This window comes from Equus przewalskii, chromosome 4, assembly GCF_037783145.1.
Source record: "Equus przewalskii isolate Varuska chromosome 4, EquPr2, whole genome shotgun sequence".
Classification (NCBI taxonomy): Eukaryota; Metazoa; Chordata; class Mammalia; order Perissodactyla; family Equidae; genus Equus; species Equus przewalskii.
The window spans coordinates 77,656,763-77,680,442 of record NC_091834.1 but is presented as its reverse complement, the minus strand read 5'-3'; the positions used below and the strand labels follow the sequence as shown (position 1 = coordinate 77,680,442).

The following is a 23,680-nucleotide window of genomic DNA, read 5'->3' as shown; positions in this document are numbered from 1 at the left end:
TCTCTCTCCTTTGCATTTCCATTGCCTCTGCCCTAGTTCTGATTCATACAACCTTTTTTTTTTTTTTTAAAGATTTTATTTTTTCCTTTTTCTCCCCAAAGCCCCCCGTACGTAGCTGTATATTCTTCGTTGTGGGCCCTTCTAGTTGTGGCATGTGGGACGCCGCCTCAGCGTGGTCTGATGAGCAGTGCCATGTCCGCGCCCAGGATTCAAACCAACGAAACACTGGGCCGCCTGCAGCGGAGCGCGTGAACTTAACCACTCGGCCACGGGGCCAGCCCCAAAGTCGCTTTTTTTTGGTTTTGTTTTGTTTTTGTTTTTGTTTTTTGTTTTTTTTGGAGGAAGATTAGCCCTCAGCTAACTACTGCCAGTCCTCCTCTTTTTGCTGAGGAAGCCTGGCTCTGAGCTAACATCCGTGCCCATCTTCCTCTAGTTTATACGTGGGACGCCTACCACAGCATGGCTGCAAAGCAGTGCCATGTCCGCACCCGGGATCCGAACCAGCGAACCCCGGGCCGCCGAGAAGCGGAACGTGCGAACTTAACCGCTGCGCCACCGGGCCGGCCCCCATACAACCTTTTAAAGTACAGATTTTTAGATCTAAAAAAATGCTCACACACTGTAAAAATGAAAACAAGACAGATATTTAAAATGATCTCTTCACTCTTCACCAGGCATGCTTTACTACCCAGCTGGCTTCATGGACATGTGACCTGGTCAGTTGCACAGGGTCCGTGCGGTAGAAGGATCCTGTGTTCCATTTATTGCTCTGCTTTTGCCTTCTTGAAATTCTTTATAATTTTGAACACAAATCCTGCGTTTTCATTTTGCAGTGGGCCTCGTGAAATATGTAGCCGGTCCTGTCACCACTCCACCGCTCTCCACTCTCCTCCACTTACGTAATCATTGTTATTAACTGTTACTGTAATTAACTGTTACTCCCAGGAATTTTCTGTGTGTGTAGGCATGTTTGCATGTATGCATTAGTTTTTACATGGATGGGATTATTCTATACATGTTCTATACTTTCTTGGCCTCCTCAGTGTTGCATGATGGAATTTTTCCATTAAACAAGCCTCTGCCTCCCGGGAACCCATTTCCTCCCCCCAGGCAGTCTTCATACTGCTGCGGGATGATTTTTCTAATTCTGGTTGTGCCACTCCTCTGCTAAAAATGTGCAATGCTTCCCTGTTGTGTACAGAATAAATTAGCATCCTGGTAAACAAATCAGACTCTGTAGGACCATTGCCAGTGTGCTGGCAAATTTGAGTTTCTGAGCATGCAAGTCTGAAGGACGCCTCCGGACTAGGAGAATCACTAAGCTAAGCCCTCGCTGTTAAGCAGCCAGCTAGCTGCCCTCTGCTGGCATCACCTAATCTGAACACAGGCCTTTATTTTCAGACTTTGCAATGTTGCATCTCTCTAACAGGTAGGAAAAAGGGATTTTCCCGTTTTCTTACCATTACTTTGTAGAGTTGCTGATAATCAGCCTTGAAATTAGAAGACACAGTATTAAGAACTACATGTTTGCGGCCCCCTAAAATTCATAGGTTGAAACCCTAACTCACCATGTGATGGTATTTGGAGGTGGGGCCTTTGGGAGGTAATTAGGTTTAGATGAGGTCATGAGGGTGGAGACCCCAGGATGGGATTAGTGCCCTTATAAGAGGAAGAGACTAGAGCTCTCTCTCTGCCTTGTGAGGACACAGCAAAAACACGGACAATGGAAATTGGGAAGAGGGCTCTCCCCGGGACCCAACCATGCTGGCTCCCAGATCTTTGACTTCTCAGCCTCTAGAACTGTGAGAAATAAATGTCTGTTGTTTAAGCCCTCTGGTCGATGGCAGACAAGGAAGAAAGCTTTCAGCTTTCCACAGAGCTGATTAATCTATGGCATAGGCTTCTTATTATTTTACAGAGGACGAAAATGAGCCTCAGAAGCAATACGTGTCACGTCGAATTTACTGATGAACCTAAATTAACATCTACTGCCTTTCAGGTTAATAGACTGTGACATCTTGGAATTTTCCTGAACACTTTAAATTTTGAGGTCAGAACAGTACTCTGAGAGAGCTTACAGAAGGCTGACTGTTATGGCAACAATCATTTTCGCTTCTCCCGGTCCTGCATTTCTAAGATATGGGGGTTGAGTTGTCCAAGTTGACAGTTAAAAATGCCTAAGTAGAATAGGCGGGACCAAGACGGCGGAGTGAGTGGTCTTCATCTCTCCCCCATTGAATCTACAACTAATTGGACATTCACCGATTAACAAAGGATATCCAGATAGCATCTCAAGACGCCTAAGAGTCTCGTGCTACTATACATGGGAAGGCGGAGGGACTTCCCCCCGGGAGGAGGTTGAAATAGGTGAAAACTCTCCGACCCCTGACCCCTGGACAGCCTAGTTCCTGCAGGAGGCTCTCTTCCAACAGACTCCTCCATAGCATCACCACACACCAAGGGCAGGAGTGTACACTCACCAATGGAGCAACAGTGGAAACAGGTGACAACAGCCCTAAACAAGCCCCCTGTGATTACACCTAAGCCCAGGGGGAATCCCCAGGGTCCCACACCCACTAGTAGGGAAGGCCTCTGCTCACCATTAGCAGGGAGGCCCCACCCAGAATCCAGAATAAAGGGAAGCTCCTGGGGGTCAGATTCCCTGGCACGGCACAAGACCGCAAGCTGCTGCTGGGCCCATGGTCTCCGGCACACGGGTCGGTGCAGGGGGCATCCGGACTTCCTGTGGACGTGCTTGGGGACACGGTTGGAGGTCCAGCGCCCAGCTCTGTGGCCCGGGGGGAGGCTCCGGGGTCCCGTACCTCCTCGGCAGGGAAAGCCTCTGCTCGCCATTAGCAGGGAGGCCCCGCCCAGCATTCGGAACACCAGGAAGCTCCCTAGAGCAGAATTCCCCACAAGGCAGCAGCTTACAAGCCACCGCCAGGCCCACGGACTCTGGCCATGTCCCAGATGAGGCAAGGGGCTCCCAGAGATCCTGCGAGAGTGGAATGGGGCAGAATGGAGCTCTGCTGAAATGGCTACGTAGCCCAGTGGGGAACTCCAGGTTCCTACAGCAGCCTCAGCGAAAGCCTCTGCACAGGACTAGTGGAGAGGTCCTGACTGGCAATCGCAAGGCGGGAAGGCCCTGGGGCAAAAGTAGCACAGCTATGTGAGCTAACGACAGACTGCAGAAGATACCCATAGCTCAGCTGGGACCTATAGTGGACAAGTGTGATCTTGTGGGCTCTGTTAGGGACAAAGCGGCAATTATAGGTGATCTTCCTCCTGGCTGCTGGGAAAGCCCACAACACTGCTGCAGACCACAAGGAGGGAGCACGTCTAAGTGGGCTGCAACAGTAGGCACCAGCAGCCTGAGGCCCCCTTGTGATTGCCCCCACAACCAACGAGGGACCCCACAGGACCACTGTGACTATGAGGAGGGGTCCAGGTCCAGTCAGTAACAGCTGACAGGGTTCCTGGTTGGTGCAGTCTAAACAGCTGTCCCCCCACCCCCAACACCAGTTGAAACAAGTGGAAGCAGTGACTAAACTCTATCTCTATGCAGAGGCACAAATCCACGCCATCAAGCAGTATGAAAAAATATATTAAATCTCCAGAACAGAAGGAAAATGATAAGCACCCAGAAAACAATCCCAAAGACAATGAAATCTATAACCTAAATGACGATGATTTCAAAACTGCCATTATTAAAAAACTCAAGGAGCTAAAAGAGAATTCAGATAGACAACTCAATGAGTTCAGGAGCTATGTCACAAAAGAGCTTGACACTATAAAGAAGAACCAATTAGAAATACTGGAGATGAAGAACACAATGGAGGAGATTAAGAAAAATCTGGACACTCTGAACAGTATGGTCGATAATATGGAGGACAGAATAAGCAATTTGGAGGATAGGAATATAGAAATGCTGCAGACAGAGGAGGAGAGAGAACTAAGACTAAAAAGAAATGAAGAAACTCTCCGAGAATTATCCGACTCAATTAGGAGATGCAACATAAGGATTACAGGTATACCAGAGGGAGAAGAGAAGGAGAAGGGGGCAGAAGGCATGTTCAAAGAAATAATAGCCGAGAACTTTCCAAACTTGGCAAGAGAGATGGAACTCAATGTGACAGAAGCCAATAGATCTCCAAACTTTATTAATGCAAGAAGACCAACCCCAAGGCATACAGTAGTGAAACTAGCAAAAGTCAATGACAAAGAGAAAATACTAAGGACGGCCAGGCAGAAGAAAATAACTTACAAAGGAAACCCCATAAGGCTATCAGCAGATTTCTCAGGAGAGACCTTACAGGCTAGAAGAGATTGGAATGAAATATTCAAAACTCTCAAGGACAAAAACCTGCAGCCAGCAAAAATATCCTTCAAATACGATGGAGAAATAAAAACTTTCCCAGATAAACAAAAGTTAAGGGAGTTCATCGCCACAAAACCTCCTCTTCAAGAAATGCTCAGGAAGAACCTCATTCCTGAAAAATCAAAAAAAGGAAAGGGGTTTCAAAATCCAGAACAAAGGAGATAAGCAGAAGGACAATAACACAAAGTAACAGCTCTCCATCAGGACAAAATGCAAAAGAACCAGAAAACAAGTGATAAAATGGCAACAGTAGGCCCCCACATTTCAATAATCACGCTAAACGTGAACGGATTGAACTCTCCAATCAAAAGGCACAGAGTGACAGGATGGATCAAAGAACAAGATCCAACAATATGCTGCCTCCAGGAAACACACCTCAGCCCCAAAGACAAACACAGACTCAAAGTGAAGGGATGGAAGACAATACTCCAAGCTAATAATGAACAAAAGAAAGCAGGTGTTGCCATACTTATACCAGACAAAGTAGACTTCAAAGAAAAACAGATAAAGAAAGACAAAGAGGGGCAGTATATAATGATAAAAGGGACGCTCCACCAAGATGACATAACACTTATAAATATATACACACCTAACACAGGAGCACCAAAATTCGTAAAGAAACTATTAACAAAAATAAAAGGAGACATCAACAGCAATACAATAATAGTAGGGGACCTCAACACCGCATTAACACCAATGGACAGATCATCCAGACAGAAAATCAACAAGGAAATTATAGAATTAAATGAAAAATTAGATCAGATGGACCTAATAGATACATACAGGACACTTCATCCAAAAGCAGCAGGTTACACATTCTTCTCAAGTGTGCATGGAACATTCTCAAGGATGAACCATATCTTGGGAAACAAAGCAAGCATCAATAAGTTCAAGAGGGTTGAAATAATATCAAGCATCTTTTCTGATCATAATGCTATGAAACTAGAAATCAACTACAAGAATAAAGCTGGGAAAGGGCCAAAAATGTGCAGAATAAACAACATGCTACTGAACAAACAATGGATTATTGAAGAAATCAAATATTATCTGGAGACAAATGAAAATGAAAACACACTGTACCAAATGATTTGGGATGCAGCAAAGGCAGTCCTAAGAGGGAAATTCATTGCAATACAGGCTCACCTCAATAAGCAAGAAAAATCTTACATACACAACCTCAAACGACACCTAACGGAATTAGAAAAAGAAGAACAAACAAAGCCCAAAGTCAGTAGAAGGAGGGAAATAATAAAAATTAGAGCAGAAATAAATGATATTAAAACAAAAAAGACAGTAGAAAGGATCAATGAAACAAAGAGTTGGTTCTTTGAAAGAATTAACAAAATCGACAAACCCTTAGCCAGACTCACTAAAAAAAAAAAAGAGAGAAGTCTCAAATAAATAGAATTAGAAACGAGAGAGAGGAGAAATCACAACAGATACCGAAGAAATACAAGGGATCATAAGAGAATACTATGAAAAACTATATGCCAACAAATTGAACAACCTAGAAGAAATGGATAAATTCCTAGACTCATACAACCTACCCAAACTGAATCAGGAAGAAATAGAGAATCTGAATAGACCAATCACAAGTAAAGAAATAGAAACAGTAATCAAAAACCTACCCAAAAATAAGAGTCCAGGACCAGACGGCTTCTTTGGAGAATTCTACCAAACATTCAAAGAAGATTTAATACCTATCCTTCTCAAACTATTCCAGAAAATAGAGGAAGATGGAGCACTCCCTAATACATTCTATGAAGCCAACGTCACCCTGATCCCCAAACCTGACAAGGACAACACAAAGAAGGAAAACTACAGGCCAATATCACTGATGAACATTGATGCAAAAATCCTCAGCAAAATTTTGGCAAACCAAATACAGCAATATATCAAAAAGATTATACACCATGATCAAGTGGGATTTATACCAGAGACACAGGGATGGTTCAACATTCGCAAGTCAATCAACGTGATTCACTACATTAACAAAATGAGAAACAAAAACCACATCATCATCTCAATAGATGCAGAGAAAGCATTCGACAAGATCCAACATCCATTTATGATAAAAACCCTCAATAAAATAAGTATAGAAGGAAAGTACCTCAACATAATAAAGGCCATATATGACAAACCCACAGCCAACATCATACTCAATGGACAAAAACTGAAACGCATCCCTCTCAGAACAGGAACAAGACAAGTGTGCCCACTTTCACCACTCTTATTCAACATAGTACTGGAGGTGTTAGCCAGAGCAATTCGGCAGGAAAAAGAAATAAAAGGAATCCAAATAGGCAACGAAGAAGTAAAACTCTCGCTGTTTGCAGACAACATGATCTTATATATAGAAAACCCCAAAGAATCCATAGAAAAACTATTAGAAACAATCAACAACTACAGCAAAGTTGCAGGGTATAAAATCAACATACATAAATCAGTAGCATTTCCATATGCTAACAATGAACTAACAGAAAAAGATCTCAAGAACTCAATCCCATGCACGATCTCAACAAAAAGAATAAAATACCTTGGGATAAATTTAATCAAGGAAGTGAAAGATCTATACAACGAAAACTACAAGACCTTCTTGAAAGAAATCGACGACGACATAAAGAGATGGAAAGACATTCCACGCACATGGACTGGAAGAATAAACATAGTTAAAATGTCCATTCTACCTAAAGCAATCTACAGATTCAATGCTATCCCAATCAGAATTCCAATGTCATTCTTTACAGAAATTGAACAAAGAATCCTAAAATTCATAAGGGGCAACAGAAGACCCCGAATTGCTAAAGCAATCCTGAGAAAGAAGAACAAAGCTGGAGGCATCACAATCCCTGACTTCAAAGCATACTACAAAGCTACAGTGATCAAAACAGCATGGTACTGGTACAAAAACAGATGCACAGATCAATGGAACAGAATTGAAAGCCCAGAAATAAAACCACACATCTACGGACAGCTAATCTTTGACAAAGGAGCTGAGGGCCTACAATGGAGAAAAGAAAGTCTCTTCAACAAATGGTGCTGGGAAAACTGGACAGCCACATGTAAAAGAATGAAAATTGACCATTCTTTTTCACCATTTACTAAAATAAACTCAAAATGGATCAAAGACCTAAAGATTAGGCCTAAAACAATAAGTCTTCTAGAAGAGAATATCGGCAGTACACTCTTTGACATCAGCTTCAAAAGAATCTTTTTGGACACTATAACCCCTCACATGAGGGAAACAATAGAAAGAATAAACAAATGGGACTTCATCAGACTAAAGAGCTTCTTCAAGGCAAGGGAAAACAGGATTGAAACAAAAAAACAGCCCACTAATTGGGAAAAAATATTCACAAGTTATTTATCCAACAAAGGGTTAATCTCCATAATATACAAAGAACTCACACAACTCAACAATAAAAAATCAAACAACCCAATTACAAAATGGGCAGGGGACATGAACAGACATTTCTCCAAAGAAGATATACGGATGGCCAATAGACACATGAAAAGATGCTCATCATCACTAATAATCAGGGAAATGCAAATCAAAACTACACTAAGATATCACCTTATGCCTGTTAGAATGGCAAAAATATCCAAAACCAAGAGTGACAAATGTTGGAGAGGTTGTGGAGAAAAGGGAACCCTCATACACTGTTGGTTGGACTGCAAACTGGTACAGGCACTGTGGAAAACAGTATGGAGATTTCTCAAAAAGTTAAAAATAGAAATACCCTATGACCCAGCCATCCCACTACTGGGTATCTATCCTAAGAACCTGAAATCAGCAATTCCAAAAGTTCCATGCACCCCCATGTTCATCGCAGCATTATTCACAATAGCCAAGTCATGGAACCAACCTAAGTGCCCAGCAACTGATGACTGGATAAAGAGGATGTGGTATATATATACAATGGAATACTACTCAGCCATAAAAAAGGACAAACTCGTCCCAATCACAACAACATGGATAGACCTTGAGGGTATTATGTTGAGTGAAATAAGCCAGACAGAGAAAGACGAACTCTGTATGACTCCACTCATAGGTGGTAGTTAACATATGGACAAAGAGAACTGATACGTGGTTGCCAGGGAAAGGGGGCTCGGGGGAGGGCACTAGGGGTGAAGTGGTGTACCTACAATATGACTAATAATGATGTACAACTGTAATTTCACAAGGATGTTAACTTTCATAACCTTAATAAAAAAAATGCCTAAGTAGCAGTCATTCACTACATACGTGATCATGGGAGAATTATTCAATCTTTCTGAGCTTTAATTTTCTTAGATAGAAAACAGATAAAATAATATCTACCTCATAGAATTGCAATTAGGAATAAACAAAATTTTAATTTATCTATTAACTCAAGAAATGTTTATTAAGTGAACATTATGTATCAAAAATTGTGCTAAGCAGTGAGATTATGGCAGTGATTCAAACACATTCTCTGCCCTCATGAAGCTTACAGCCTGGTCAGACTTAAGACATAAAAATTTAGCAAGTTCCTTGAACAGAATCAATGCTCTGTTAGTAATAATATTAACTGACAGTTGCTAAAGTTCTAAAGGTTTGTTTTCTGCCCCTCCTCCCCCTTTTTTTTTGCTGAGGAAGACTGGCCCTGAGCTAACATCCGTGCCCATCTTCCTCTACTTTATATGTGGGACGCCTACCACAGCATGGCTTGACAAGCGGTGCCATGTCCGCACCCGGGATCTGAACCAGCGAACCCCAGGCTGCTGAAGCGGAATGTGCACACTTAACTGCTGTGCCACCAGGCCGGCACCTCTTCCCTTTTTAAAAGTAACTAATACTGCTGCTTTAACTTTAGAGATATTCTCAGTCACGAAAATTAGGAAATTTATACTGGAATCACCATGAAGAAGATGTCCATCCTCTGTCCTGCCCCTCACCTCCATCACTCTTCTTAAATTATCTGCTAGTAGAAAATTTGAACATAAGCCTGATCTGAAAAATTGGCCCACATTCAGTCCAGTGCTCTTCTCTTTATGCATTAAGACGGCTTTTAAAAAAAATCTGTTTTTGAATTCAGTCTCGTCCATGTGTGAGAGCCTACAAACGGTTTGTTAGGCAACGTCCATCTAATAAAAAGTACTTTGAAAATCTGGATAAGGATTACTTACTTCATGTTACCCAAGCATCTCAGTCTATATGCCCAGTTCGCACGTCCGAGAGCTCTGCCGGAATCTACCTACTCAGAGCGCACCTAGCAAGAAGACACTGCACGTCCAAGAAATCAGCTTAGAAGCCCCAATAAAGGGAAAGCAGCCTAGTGAGGTCCATGCGAGACCTGCCCGGGAACGTGAAAGAAGATCAGGAAGGTTAGTGTGGAAAAACAAGGCCATGCACTTGGTAAGCTCGAGCAGAAGTGAGTCTCACATGCAGCAACATTTCACTCTTTGTGCAAGCTACAGATGTCTGTTTTCACCGCAGGGCCTTGCTAGAGCTGCAGTTGACAAGGCCAGCTGCTCTGAATGCCAACTGTGAGTTGACGTGGCAAGCTCTTACCAATTTGTGCTGAGAAAACCAGCATGGAATTGGGTCAGCACAGGACATGACTTTAATATCCTCCATCTGTCAAGTAGACTTATTTGAAAATAATTGAGCATTTTGAGCAAGAATTGTTAAGGGTCTTCTATGGTAACATCATATGGTAACATATGATCCCAAAAGCTAAATTGCATTGAGTTAGTTATCATCCGCAGAGAAAGCAGGAATTGATCTGGTAAATACAATTGTGTGGCTTTTGGTGCTGCAAGTGGCATAAATTAAAGGCTTCCCCTACTGGATCCAGAACCTACCTTCCTTCCTCCCAGGCAGTGCTGTAGTTGAGGTTTAGTTAGGACACCATATTGGCAATTGTGGGGTTGCCAAGTTATTTCTCTCCAGTCGCAGGTCCTGTTGTCTGAACAACTAAGGCAGGGCACGATCCATTGACCTGGAATAGATAGCAGAACTTCCTTTGGTTCAGTTTCTACTGGTGAAATTACAGTTTGCAAGTAACTTTAGAATTCAGCTATGGTACCCCATTACAGAGAGAAGACCACTCTTACCATATGAATCCAGGGGAGCAATGCATCGCCTCCTGCCAACTAAATAGAATCACAACATGCAGTAGTGTTCTGAAATAAAACAGCTCATGCTAAAATCAAGTATGAGTTCCATTCCATGAAACCACATACTCATGAAGAATTGAATGATTGGGTACTACTCAATTGTGACTTATTTTTAAATAGTACATTAGGCACTTCATAGGACCAAAGTAGATGGGGAGCTACTAATATTGAGGCAGTTGGCCACAAACATTTATGAGCCCAACACACGCTTAGGTTAGATCCAATAATAGATATATTCCCTGCTCTCAAGAGTCAAGATATTAGAGAATTACTTTCATATTCTGCAAATTTGTTGTTTCGAAGACTACTGATCATTCCCTAATTCGATTGATGGCCTTTTTGGTATGAACCTCTTTACCTCTTTACTTCTTTCCAGCTCTGTTGCCTTGTTTCTTCAGCTATAAGATGAGGTGAGTACTGTTCTTCTCCCATGATTGGCGTGAGGATTTAATGGGATAATGTATTCAATGTATCTAGTGCAGCTATGAGATCATATTCACCTTTGTTACTAGCAGACTTCAGGCACAAAGCAGGCCACAAGCTTAGTAAATGTTTATAAAATATATAAGTATTCTCAGTGCGTTTAAGATCTTTTCTATTTTATTGATAAAGTAATATGTATTCGAAACACTCCAGCTTTTAGTGTGAGTGGATACATTAATAATTTATTAGGAAAAAATCAAGAAACTATTTTTTTTCCTTGTTCATCTTTTCAGAAATGGAGTTTGAACTAGTACATGAAATAGAGTGGTTATTTATCTCCCTTGTGGAGAACACCCTGATGTCACCAGCATCTGCTCTACCCCGAAGGTCTTAGTTAAGTTACTACCATACATTCCTCTTTAAAATATTGAGGACCTAACATTCCCAGCTACTTTTTGAGTTAGAAAGAAAAGATTTTAACAACTTTATCCCTTCTGGCTTTGATTTGCGGTACAGCTAACAAAAATAGCTGGTGTGACATTAATTTTAATAGGAAGAATTTCTACTTTCAGGGGATGACTATGATATATTTTACATTTCATGACTTCAGGGATGTCAGAATTGTGTATGTGAGTGTTTGCGTGTATGTGGAAATAGTTACAAATAATAAAATATGAAAGGAGTTCTAGTTCATGGCACACTAGTTGAGCACAGAAAGGGAAAAGTGGGGGTATATGTAGAAAGAGAAACGGGGGAAGATAAAAGAAAATATTACTTTCTAGGTGGATTTTAACTTAACGTATTATTGAAGTGTCTACCTTATTAGATGTTAGGTGCTATTGGCATTAAATACCATAATAATTTTAAAAAATAGTTAACATTTTCATAGCACTTGCCAGATGCTGGGGATATTCTGAGCACTTTAATATATTAACTTGTTTAAGCCTCTTAACTATAATGCTAAACCTCAAAACTTTATAATCAGGTTAGAAGGTTACAATTTAGACATGTAAAATAAGTATAGTATAATAATACATAACGCATAATTGAGTAAAAATATCTGTGTGGTCCTTACACGCACACCTGGGCTCTGCCTCCAACCAGCTCTGTGGACCTCACCACCGCATGTTAGAGTCACCTGGAAAGATTTTTAAAATCCCCACACCCAGGCTGTATCCTGATTGATTAATTCAGAACCACGGGGTAGGGCACTCAGGCATCAGTACTTTTTCAATAATTTTCAGGTGATTCCGTATGCAGCCAAGGTTGAGCACCACTGTTTAACTTGGACAAATCACTTCATCTTTTCTCTATAAGGAAAATATGTATGGCCCCTGCCATAGTGCCCGATATCTAGAAATTGATTAATATATTTTACTCCTCCACCCCCACCTTAAGTAAGCCATGGTGGTTCAGAATAAAGAAAGCACCGCGGGAGCCAGAGTTGTCTGGGAGGTTCTATGGAGCACATAAAATGTAATCGGGTCTTATAGATAGACAAAATTGGAGAGATGAAATGGGTGGTACTTTAGCGACAGTGACAAGGTGGGCCTGACAGGAGTGAGACTGAAGAAGGGACTGGCCTCCACAAGAGAGTGTATACACTGGAGGGAAAAAGATCTGCGAGGTGAAAGGGGTTCCCAGAGTTTCCATATGTAGGCAATAGCAGTACTCCTAAAAGATGCAACACAGATACAACAACACATTTAGGAAAGGTGCTGGTTTTTGAAGGGCAAAATCAAGACTATCCTCAAAAGAATTTCTTTCTCCATCCAATTCTCATTTGCAATGTTTTTTGTGTTTTTCATTCTGAATATATCTTACTTTCTAATTCTAACTGTGCTCCGGCATACAGAGTTTGCAATCAATCACCAACCCCTTCACATCTTTGCTTGGCTCCTTCTAATACTATGTGGCTTACACACAGCCCTAAGTTGAACCTTTGTTGATGAATTCCTCAAGGAAACTTCCTTCCAGAGGAGCCTTTTCTTCCTAGAGATGTGCATTCGGTGGGCATCTAAAATCCTCTTGGGTGAGGTGGGAATGGGCCTTGGAACTCCTTCTTTCCATCCTCCTCTGTTACAGATGAGGTAAAGCGAGGTCCAAAGAGTTAAATGACAGAAGCTGGATAATGCTGTTAATGACAGGGCTGGACCAGTACTGAGGTCTCCGAGTCTCCAATCTGCTGATCCTCTTCTCATGTTAGGCTGGGTCAGCACAAAATCATCAGTTGAAATGAAACATAGCTCAACAGTCTCTTTGGCAGCACTTATAGGAAAGCCCACAAACAGGTTGTTATAATGAACTTATCTTATTTTGAAAAGCTGAATTTGTTCAGTGGATTCATGTGCTGACAAAGATTACGTTTTAAAAAAAGATTGTTAATTTTCTTCCTAATTGGATGGCAGTATGTTGGGGACATAAATGTGTTCTGCTAATGAGATTATGTCTAGTAATATTTTGAAAGGCTCAGTTTTCATCAGATCCTTGAGTATCTAAGAACACAGGCATCCTTTCCCCATGACACTCTTTCTCCCGCTAACCTTGCTGACAGTTTATTTTGCACAGACTGAGGCCTTCTTTGGCGATTTGCTGCTAAGGCTGAAGAAACAAGTGGCCGATTGCATGCACAAAGATTCAAATATGGGTGCAATTAGTTTGTGGGCAGAATCGTACGCACATAAAAAAGACGTCCGGCTGGGTCTCTGAAAACTTGGCCCCAAATGTTCATACTGCTATATATTTATACTGTCGTAACTCTTTGCATTTTTGTGCTGGTTAACAATGCCTTTTTTTATTGTGAGTTAGTAATACTGCTTGAAATAGACATCTGTAGAACATCTGCAGGACTAGAGTTTCTTGACATTTTAAATGATACCAGCTCTTAACTAAAATTGTCAAGAAGAAGGACATAAATTCTGTGTTATATATTTAAACGTTGAATGAATCAAAGATGTGATTTCTGAAATAAAGTATGACATATGTTTTAGAGAATAACATTCTGAGGAATGAAATTGCCTTTTGGGAGAAGTTATTTAATTTATAATTATGGCTTTATATTTAATGCAAGTTAGGTTTCAGCCATTTAAGGGAATCAGATTGGGTGATATAATGGAGAAAAAAAGTTCAGCTTGGTGATTTAGGGCCATGGTGAGAAGCAAAATCATACAGATGATAGCACTAATTCCTGACTCTATAACGCTATAAAATAAAACAGTTTTTACTTAAGAAGAAAAAAGACATCTATATTTTTCAATATGAGACATAGTAAAGTGTAAGTTGTCGTATTTCCTTGCTAAAGAGAAGACATGGTAAAATCTATTGTTTACATTATCATAAAATGCAACCTGAACTGTTTTACTTAAAGGTAACTCTCACTGGACAATCATTGTATAAATTTCTTCTTTCTCCAAATTAGAAGAATTGTTTTTCCTTTCTTAAGCAAGAGATTTTATTCTTAGGTTGTATCTTATAGTTAAATTATTTTCTAAAGGCTAGATATCAACTTAAGAATTAAAAAAAAACACTCACTCCAAATTATATTAGCTAGTGTTATTGAAAAGACATTTTGACCATCATTACATTGGCAAGGTGAAAAAATTGATCCAGTTCTGCCAAATAACTGTAATGTGCTGTGAAAATAAGATTTTGGAACCAATCTGTGGCCATATAAGCTAAAGTCAGAGTGCCTACATAAACTTCCTTCCAGTGTTGTCACCGTGACAGTTTCTTTCAACAGGAGGGAGTCCTACTACCAAGGAATGAGATCACTTCCAGCCGCAAAAAATCCATTCTTGTAAACTGCTATTTCCAACCTCACTCATTTACTTTGAATCTTTAGGTCTTTAGAATCTCAAGGGTGGAGCGGTTAGCCCTAATTGATTGTGTCCTGGCTGCTCAGATCTTCTGTGGAAGGGAGGAGGGCTCGGATCTTGGTTTTAGTTCAGCAACCACTTTTAAATCATGTATTAGACACTGAAAGATGACTAAGAGACAATCTCTTCTCTGGAGAAACATACAACCTAGAGCAGTCAGTAGGAAAAACTTCCCGCTAATGCACCTTCAATATATTAATACATATACACTGTAATATATGTACATATACTCCTATATGTATATATTATGTCCATTATAAAACAAAAATAAGAATGATTAGATAAAAATAAATGTGCACATATTTTAATCTTTACTAGCTTCATCCCTGTGGTTTGTCTGGGGTCTCTCCCTCCCCTTGTTCGGATGCATCATTTCCACTTTGAAGACTAATTAGAGAAAGAGAGAGAAACATGTACATGAAATACCTGAAACATGATGAGTTAAGTGCTATTGTAGACATGTGCCCAAGGTATTCTGGGAGCACGGAAGAGAAGCTAATTTGGGGGGTGAGTTGAGGGAGGGTGGTAAAGAAGGGCTTCCTGGAGAGGAAGATACAGCATCAGGAGAATTAGGCCAACGTGGGAAGAAGACTTTTAGAAGGGAACAGCATGGACAAGAGCCTGGAGTCCTGCAGCAGCAGCATTATTGGCATGATGTGAGGCCGAAAGGGTGGGAGAAGTTGGGAGAGGTAGGAAGGGTCAGATTACGGAGGGCTGGAATTGTCAGGCTAAGGAGCATGGGCTTGACTGGGGAGTCAGTTTTGGGGGCTTCTCTAAAGAGGCCTCCTCAATACTCAAGTTACCAGAAGCCTCCTGTTCTATGCCGGCCTCTCCTGTACGGACCAGGCATGAAGACAGCTTCATATCAGGGCCTGGCATATGGTACTGCAAATTTAATGGACAGAAGAAGCTGCCACTTCTTGAAGAATCTCAGTAATGTATCGTCAACATTTTGCTGAGGAACTTCTGACTTGGTTCAGTAGGAGGAATAGAATTAAGCTGTTTTATGATTCTCATAAATTGTCATCTGATAAAAAAATACTTAACTGGACACATCGGTATCTTCTTTGTATGTAAGAGTATATATCTCGTTTAGCCAAGAATCATAAATCATACCACCCAACACACCATAACGGGTAAATGCCTCCCTATGCACTAACTGTCATTTATTATTTAGAACACATGTGCAAGAACAGGGATATGCCCACTTTTGCTAACTGTGCATGCCAAATTGCAATTTGTCCTGCCCATTTGTGAAACTCATTGCTCATTCAGGCTGTGGTGTGAAGTTCATGGCAAGGGGAGCAAAGCTCCGGAGTGTTTTCTCAGACTTTTTACATGAAGGGAGACCTGAGGTCAGGAGGCCGATATGGTCACCAGGAATCTCAGAGTAGATGCTCCCTGCTCCTCTTGTTGCCTCATCTTTAGTCCCAGCTCTGGTTGGACCCCACTAGTCTCCACTGAAGAAGAGGGCTGGGGAGGGAGAGAAACAGGGAATGTGGACAGTGGCACCAAAGTCTCCCATTCCAGGTCTGCTCTAGGCTTAGGCAGGATGGAACACTGTAATTTGAATTTGATATCACAATTTTCCTACCTCTATAATACTTAAAATATGGGAGACACTAGTGATCATTCCAAAGATTTTTTTTTAATTAAAGGAAATGATTTAAAACTGAACGTATATACTCTACAGTTCTTTGATTCACAAGGTCAATAGATATTTATTTTGTGCCTACTCTGCAGAAATGAGAGTGCTAAGTGGATTGATACCATGTGAGCAAATCAGACTCCTTGCCCTTATGCAGTGGACAGCCTGAGAAGGCTGATATCAAACAAACAAATAATTGCATACTTAATCATTTAAGTATTTGTGTAGCTGCTGCAGAAGAAAGCACAGGGTGCTATGGGAGTATAGAAGAAACAAATCAGAGGCTCAAGGAAGGCTCTCTTCTGGCATACGTGACTTTTGAGCTGGGATCTGCAGATGAGCATGGATTAACCAGGCAAAGAGCACAGGGTAAAGAGAAAAGCATTAGATTAATCAAAATATTTCATGCATTAAAACCATGCATTTACATGAATTATATATGTTGCAGTTCATACTAATGAAAAAGTGATATATTACCTTGATAAGCATATACTTATCTATATTAAAGGATCTTTCAAAAGAGAAATGATATCAAATGTGATAGTCACCTTTTGCATCCCCAGATGGACAAATCTTTAGTTCAGGCTGTGAAATTGCTTCAATGTAGTCAGAAGAAATAGTCTGTAACCCACAGGCTTCCTCCGGGTGAATCAATAAGCCACAGTCCTGCATTAAAATGATAGAAATCAGCTGTCACAGTAATTAACCTGATCTATAATAATCAAATCTAAAAAATAAGATTTCCTTTACCAAATAAGCTTTATGGATAAAAGGGAGCAATTCTCATTTACCTTTCTTGGGGTATTGACCTATCAATAGTTTTTGTACTATAAGTAGTTACCTATGACTGGAGATTCATATAAATTCTAATGACAATTTAATCTTTATTTTGGCATTGACATTCAAGTTATTGCTCTGCCAACTTTTAAAGAAATAGACGCAAGTTCTACTTTAAAAATATACCTATGTGTTGATTCATTAAAAATATAACATATATAATAGAGGACGATATTATCCTCTAATATTGTGCAAAAGTCAGTTAATGTGAGAAGGGAAATGGGAAACATTTGGGGAGAATATTAGTTTGACAGATGAATTTCATTTCAATGAACATTTATTCAAGAGCTTGATAGGCCAAAAATGTGATCGAATACATATAGTTTATTCAAAACATCTTCATATATTTATAAAAGTAGGTAACATCCTGGGTGCTGGCCCAGTGGCGCAGTGGTTAAGTTCGCATGCTCTGCTTTGGCAGCCTGGGGTTCACCAGTTCGGATCCCGGGTGCGGACATGGCACCACTTGGCAAAGGCCATGCTGTGGTAGGCGCCCCACGTATAAAGTAGAAGAAGATGGGCGTGGATGTTAGCTCAGGGCCAGTCTTCCTCAACAAAAAGAGGAGGATTGGCAGTAGATAGCTCAGGGCTAATCTTCCTCAAAAAAAAAAAAGTAGGTACCATCTCACTGCATGAATACCATTGTAGAGACGCGTTCTGTACCAAGCAGCGCCTTCCACGGTCTGACGTGTGCAATGGAGAAGAGCAGACCGTTGCCTCTCTGAAACCTCTCTTCTCCTCTCTGCTTTGCTCCAGCAGTTTGGCCTACTCTCGTTTTCTCTAGCTTATTCTACAAAGCTGTTGGCCCCTGGACCTGTCCTGCGTCCTTCTGTGCTACCTCACCTGCTTCCACTGCGGCCCTTCTCATGAGGTTCCCTCAGTCCACCACAATTTAGGGCAGGGAAAAAGGCTACACTCTCTGTCAGGAATGCCTTCTCCCAAATTTTGCATGGAGAGCGTCTTTTTGGGTTTTAGGTCTCAGCAAGGCCTTCTTGAAATTCTAGCACAATTACGTATCCCTGCTCTTGTCCACGTTAGCACCATTTGTTTCCTTCGCACTCTTCACCATTTGGTTATTATGTTTATTATTGAGTCTTTTCCACGAGACTGAATGCTCCCTGAGAACAAATAATTATCTCACTCACAAGTATACCCAGTCCCTGCCACACAGTAGGCAACAGTAAATATTTACTGAATGCATAAAAGGTTAGAGTTGTCTCCCTCTTTATATCATAAGTTCTCAGTGATGGACAGAAATAATTGGTTTGACCTCTTCTTTGTTCTGGAACTCTGCCTTTAATGAGCAATTTCTAGTTCCCTTCCCTCATGCTTTCAAATATCCTAATTCCCAACTCAGAGTCCCAGATCTCATACAAAAAGGTCCAGGATATTAAGAGACAAAAGGAATGGGGTGAGTACGGACTTCTTGAAATCTTGATCTGGTATACATATTTCCATTTTTAATTCATGACTGAAAGCGGGGTTTAGGACACTAATTAAAGATTAGGAATGTGACTTGTATTAAAATATTCATTATAATAAATCAATTAAAAATAACACAAAATTTATAATAATGTGAGGAGTTTTAGTCTGAATAAACATCTATGAGTGACATATATTTGTATGTGAGGGAAGTGTGTATGTATGTGATTTCTATCTGTATGTTTATTTTTGGTGGAGACTAGACCTTTTTTTAAGGCTAGAAAAAAACGTCACCTGCACCTATCAGATTGAAAAAAAGGTTTATATCAAATGTTAGTGAGAAATAATTATCATCATACACTGCTGAGGGTAGTGTGAATTAGTTCAGCTACTTTGGAAGTCAGTTTATACTAAAACTAAAAATTCACAGAAGCTGGCCCCGTGGCCGAGTGGTTAAGTTCATGCACTCCACTTCAGGAGCCTGTGGTTTTGCTGGTTCGGATCCTGGGCACGGACATGGCACCGCTTATTAGGCCATGTTGAGGCAGCGTCCCACATACCACAACTAGAAAGACCTACAACTAAAATATACAACTATCTACTTGGGGGATTTGGGGAGAAAAAGCAGAAAAAAAAAATTCACAGATTCCATAGCCCTGAAGTCAGACTTCTCAGCATCTGCTGTAGAGAAACCCTCATGCAATGCATAAAGAACATGTATAAGGATAGATCTAAATGGACTAACAGGGAGAGATTTCCAACACAAACAATTAAGAAAAAAACTGAAGAGCATGTTTCGTTACAGGACAATACATGCCACATGAAACATACCATGAACACGTCACAAAGTCACCTAAACTCAGGTACTTCAGATTAAGATGTGGTCAATTTATTAATAAACAAACATACATATATTTTATATAACTAAATATATATATTTCCATGTAAATAATGATGAAATATTTCTAAAAGACTGGATTTAGATAAACCTTTGCCTGACAATGATTGTTTGGGGTCTCTGTGGTGTGAGTGTGTATGATTGTGTCCTAACACTCATCTGGAAGGCACTGGAAAGAGAGTCCAGACTGCAGACTCCAGCTGCCGAAGCCCTAGCTAGTCTCTTTTATCAAAGCCCTGCATATAACTGGCACGTGTCAATCAATGAGAATGGTGTACTGTCACGTGCGCTGATGGCTTGTCTTGTGGGGAACCAAACTCAGTCACTGATGAGTGGATGGGGGCTATTTCAGCTGGGTTAGTCACAGGTGGCAGGAGACGACCTCTGAACTGAAGGATGTGAAAAAGTAGCGGATGAGAATTTCAGGAAGAAAGAATTGCATATCAAAGGTCATGAGGTGGGAAAAGAATTTATCTGACATCTTAAGTCAAAATAAAAGTAAGTCTTTTTTTAACAAACTGATACGCTATCTTTTTTTTTTTTTTTTTTGGTGAGGAAAATTGGCCCTGAACTAACATCTGTTGCCAATCTTTCTCTTTTTGCTTGAGGAAGATTCACCCTGAGCTAACATCTATGCTAATCTTCCTCTATTTCCTATGTGGGACACCACCTCTGCATGGCTTGATGAGTGGTGCAGGTCCACGCCTGGGGATCCAAACTGGTGAACCATGGGCCGCTGGAGTGGAGTGCGCTAACTTAACCACCACGCCACTAGGTTGGCCCCCTGACAATCTATATTTTAATAATCAAATCATAGAATCTTTTCTTAAGATAGCAACTCCCAGGTTATCTACTATAAATTCCTCATTTACAGGAAGAATATTAACTCATAAGGTGTTCCTAAGCATTTCTGAACACATCTTTAAAATGGAAGGGTATTAATTTAATATCTAGAACGTGCAAAGTGCCATGCTGAGAATAGGAGGCCCTGACCTCAAAGGACACAGTCTAGCTCTCCGTCAGAAGTTTCCTTGCGATCCTGAACTGAAATCTACATCTCATTTGTTCTAATTATCCTCTTTGGTGCAGCTTAGAACAAACTTAGTATAATAATACAGGAGCATATTCTGATCTGACTTCAAACCTGCTGACACAAATGACCGGCAATAGAGCATGATATTATCTTAAAATGTTCAATGTTTGCACTTTCTGAATACCCAGCATCCCACATGTGAGCCTTGATAATAGAGTCAACATAATGCAGAACACAGAGGAGCATAGCGTAAGTGAGAGCCAGACTGAGTGCCCACTCCTGCTACTTAAAAGCTTGGCCTTGTCTTGTGTCTGAATCATTACCAGGCAAGGTGCCGTTTCTGCCTTGGCTGGACGTTCTCATCACGTTCCTGTTCCACCACAGTTGGTAGGTCAGGCCCGTTGATTCTAACTAAACAACCACGACTCTAGTAAATTCCAAGATAGGACAGGAATCAAATCTATATTGCAAAGGATAAACAGAGCAGGGACTGGGAGAGGGACGTAGATTTTGAAATAAATGAAATTTAAAATCACACTCTCCTCTCCGTAGTTTAGGCCAAAGAATATTCTATTGCATTCTGCGCTTCTTTTTGAATTTCTCTTTAGCGGTTAACGTAGGTTTGCAGGGCATACATCCTAATCTTTCATGTTAAAGTCTTCACTATTTTGTAAAGCCAGGGCAGCCCACTTGGGTGGATATTAATCATTTTCCAGGTGCAGCCAAACAATGTTACCCTTAAAGTTGAATGAAACTAAGTATATGGCCAAATGCGGACTCACGTCCAGAGACTGCCTGACAGAGTTGAGGGAGGTAGGGAAGAAAAGGTGGTGTCAGTACAGCTACGTGCACATTTTCTGGAACAAGCGAACAGTGGCATATGCTGGAAAGAGCACCACTGTGTTAGGAGTCACAGTCGTGAATTTTAGTGCCAGCTTTGTCATGAGCTGGCTGTGTGATATTGAGTAGGTCACTTGATCTAGTTTCTCACTGTAAAACGGGGAAGGGTGGAGAGCAGAGGGAAGAGAATTGTGTGAAATGATCTGAAGTACTGCAGCCATGGTAGGTGCCAACACGGCACCCATTCTTCCTTCTTCCTTTCTAAAAGAAAGACCTTTGTTTTGTTGTAGGCACTAATGTATCTAGCATTAAAAAACCAAACAAAACTCTATTTCCCAGTCTCCTTTGTAGCTAGACTTGGCCATACGACACAATTCTAGCCAAAGAAATGTGGAAATCGGCTATGGATTTCTGGAAAAGTTTTGCTTCCCTGATGCCTCTTTTTCTTTGTCACTCTGTTTCTTCTTTCCACTTGGAATGCTGATGTGAGCCTGAAGAAGCAGCAGCCATGTTGCGACCATGAAGCAATCATAAACAGAAAGATAGAAAGACTTTGGGCTGCCTACCTCTGTATTTCTCGCGATGGAAGAAGAACAAACTCCTGCTTGATCAAACCACTATGGAAACATAAGGTGCAGCCAAACTTCTCTCTTCCTCTCAGAGTCTACAAAATCTATTCTTCTCAGGCTATATGAATTTTTTGAGTATTCCTTTAGATCTTAAAAGTGATTAATTCCACTAATAAGAAAAATTTTAGACCATCTTAAAAGGAAAAAACTCATTTGCATCTCGAATTTCTTTCCTCACTGGTGTGATTAGTAATTTGGTCAGGTTCAGGCATATTCAAGAAAACGAACGACAGTTCTTCTGGTTTTAAGCGTCATTCCCTTGGAGCCCCAGAGTCTAGATACATGGCAAGGTAGTATTTAGCAGAGTTGCTTAAAATGTTATTAACCCCAGAAAGCTCCACATTTAGAGTGTATCATTTTGCTGGAGACTTTATAAATTCCTGAGTGGATTGTCAGAGCTCTCAACAGAATGCAGTAAGATAATTAACAGGGATTTTCTTGTTCAAACATGCACACAGTACACATGTCTGGGACATAATTTTAAAAATTTCCTTAATTTTTCATGAAATGCTTCAGCAACTAACAGAAGACATTAAGGTGCCCTTGGTTTGGGCCCTGCCCTACCCATGAAAACATGTCCTCTGTTTCTTGTTACCAATTCCCCTGGAAGCCCATTTAATTCCCTACAGAAGTGTCTAGCCACAAAGAAATTTTTAGTATTTCTCATTTTTAACGTGACATTGCTATATTTTTAGAGCAATGCCAAATTGACTCTTTGATCTGGTGGGTATCTTTAAACAGTATCTACTCTTTTGATCCCACGGAATCATTGCTGTAAGATGAGACAATTCTCTCCCTCCCCCATTAAATAATGTAAAATGCCCACCTAAATTTGAAAAGATACAGTGTCACCCAGCTCCGTCCAGAGAGACCCCTTCCTCTCCTTCTCCTGGGCTGCTGCTCTTTCCAGTAAGTCAGTAGTGATCTCTCAGACTTGACAGCCCTGGCACCTCCAGAAAGGCAGAGTACCTTTCCAGGTCAGGACTGTGCCGTTTCCCACAATAAATTAGGCTCCTGAGGAGCTACTGTCACTATCTTGTTCCAAAGGAATGAATTGTCTTCTGTCTTCACATTGTCTCTAAATTTAACAACTGCTTTCCTTGTATTATAATCAGCCAGCCATAAAACACCAAGAAGTTTTGGTTTGAGTCACTGTATTAGACACCAAATGAACACTGATAGAATAATTAGCTGAGGGTATACATTAGCAGTAAATGATTACAGCATAATCCATCTGAAATCATCCTTTACATACCACAGCGATGCCAAAATTGAATGTTTTTCATGAAGAAAAGAATGTAATGTATATAAATTCATATTGAAAGAGACATATCGTTTATGGAAGGCAATTTGGAAATATCTCTCAACTATAATTATACAGCTAAGACTTTATCCTACAGCTATACTTTACAAAGTCTGCAAAGATTCATGTTCAAGGAAATTTACTGAAGCACTTCGTGTAATAACAGAAAACTTCACATAACTCAAGTGTCTATCAATAGGGAACTGGTTGAATAACTTATCCATCCATATAATGGAATATTTTGCAATTCTTA

At 40.6% G+C, this 23,680-nt stretch overlaps 1 protein-coding gene across 7 annotated transcripts in view; it reads right to left on the bottom strand.

Moving 5' to 3' along the window:
* CPED1 (cadherin like and PC-esterase domain containing 1) overlaps window positions 1-23,680 on the bottom strand; it is a 272,369-nt gene that overhangs the window by 31,263 nt on the left and 217,426 nt on the right. For all 7 annotated transcript variants that reach the window (XM_070616405.1, XM_070616407.1, XM_070616409.1 and 4 more), the window contains 2 exons: window positions 17,014-17,131; window positions 10,205-10,341 (listed from right to left, as the gene is read on the bottom strand). In XM_070616405.1, coding sequence (XP_070472506.1) covers window positions 10,205-10,341; window positions 17,014-17,131 — 255 coding nt within the window. The remainder of the gene's footprint in view (window positions 1-10,204; window positions 10,342-17,013; window positions 17,132-23,680) is intronic.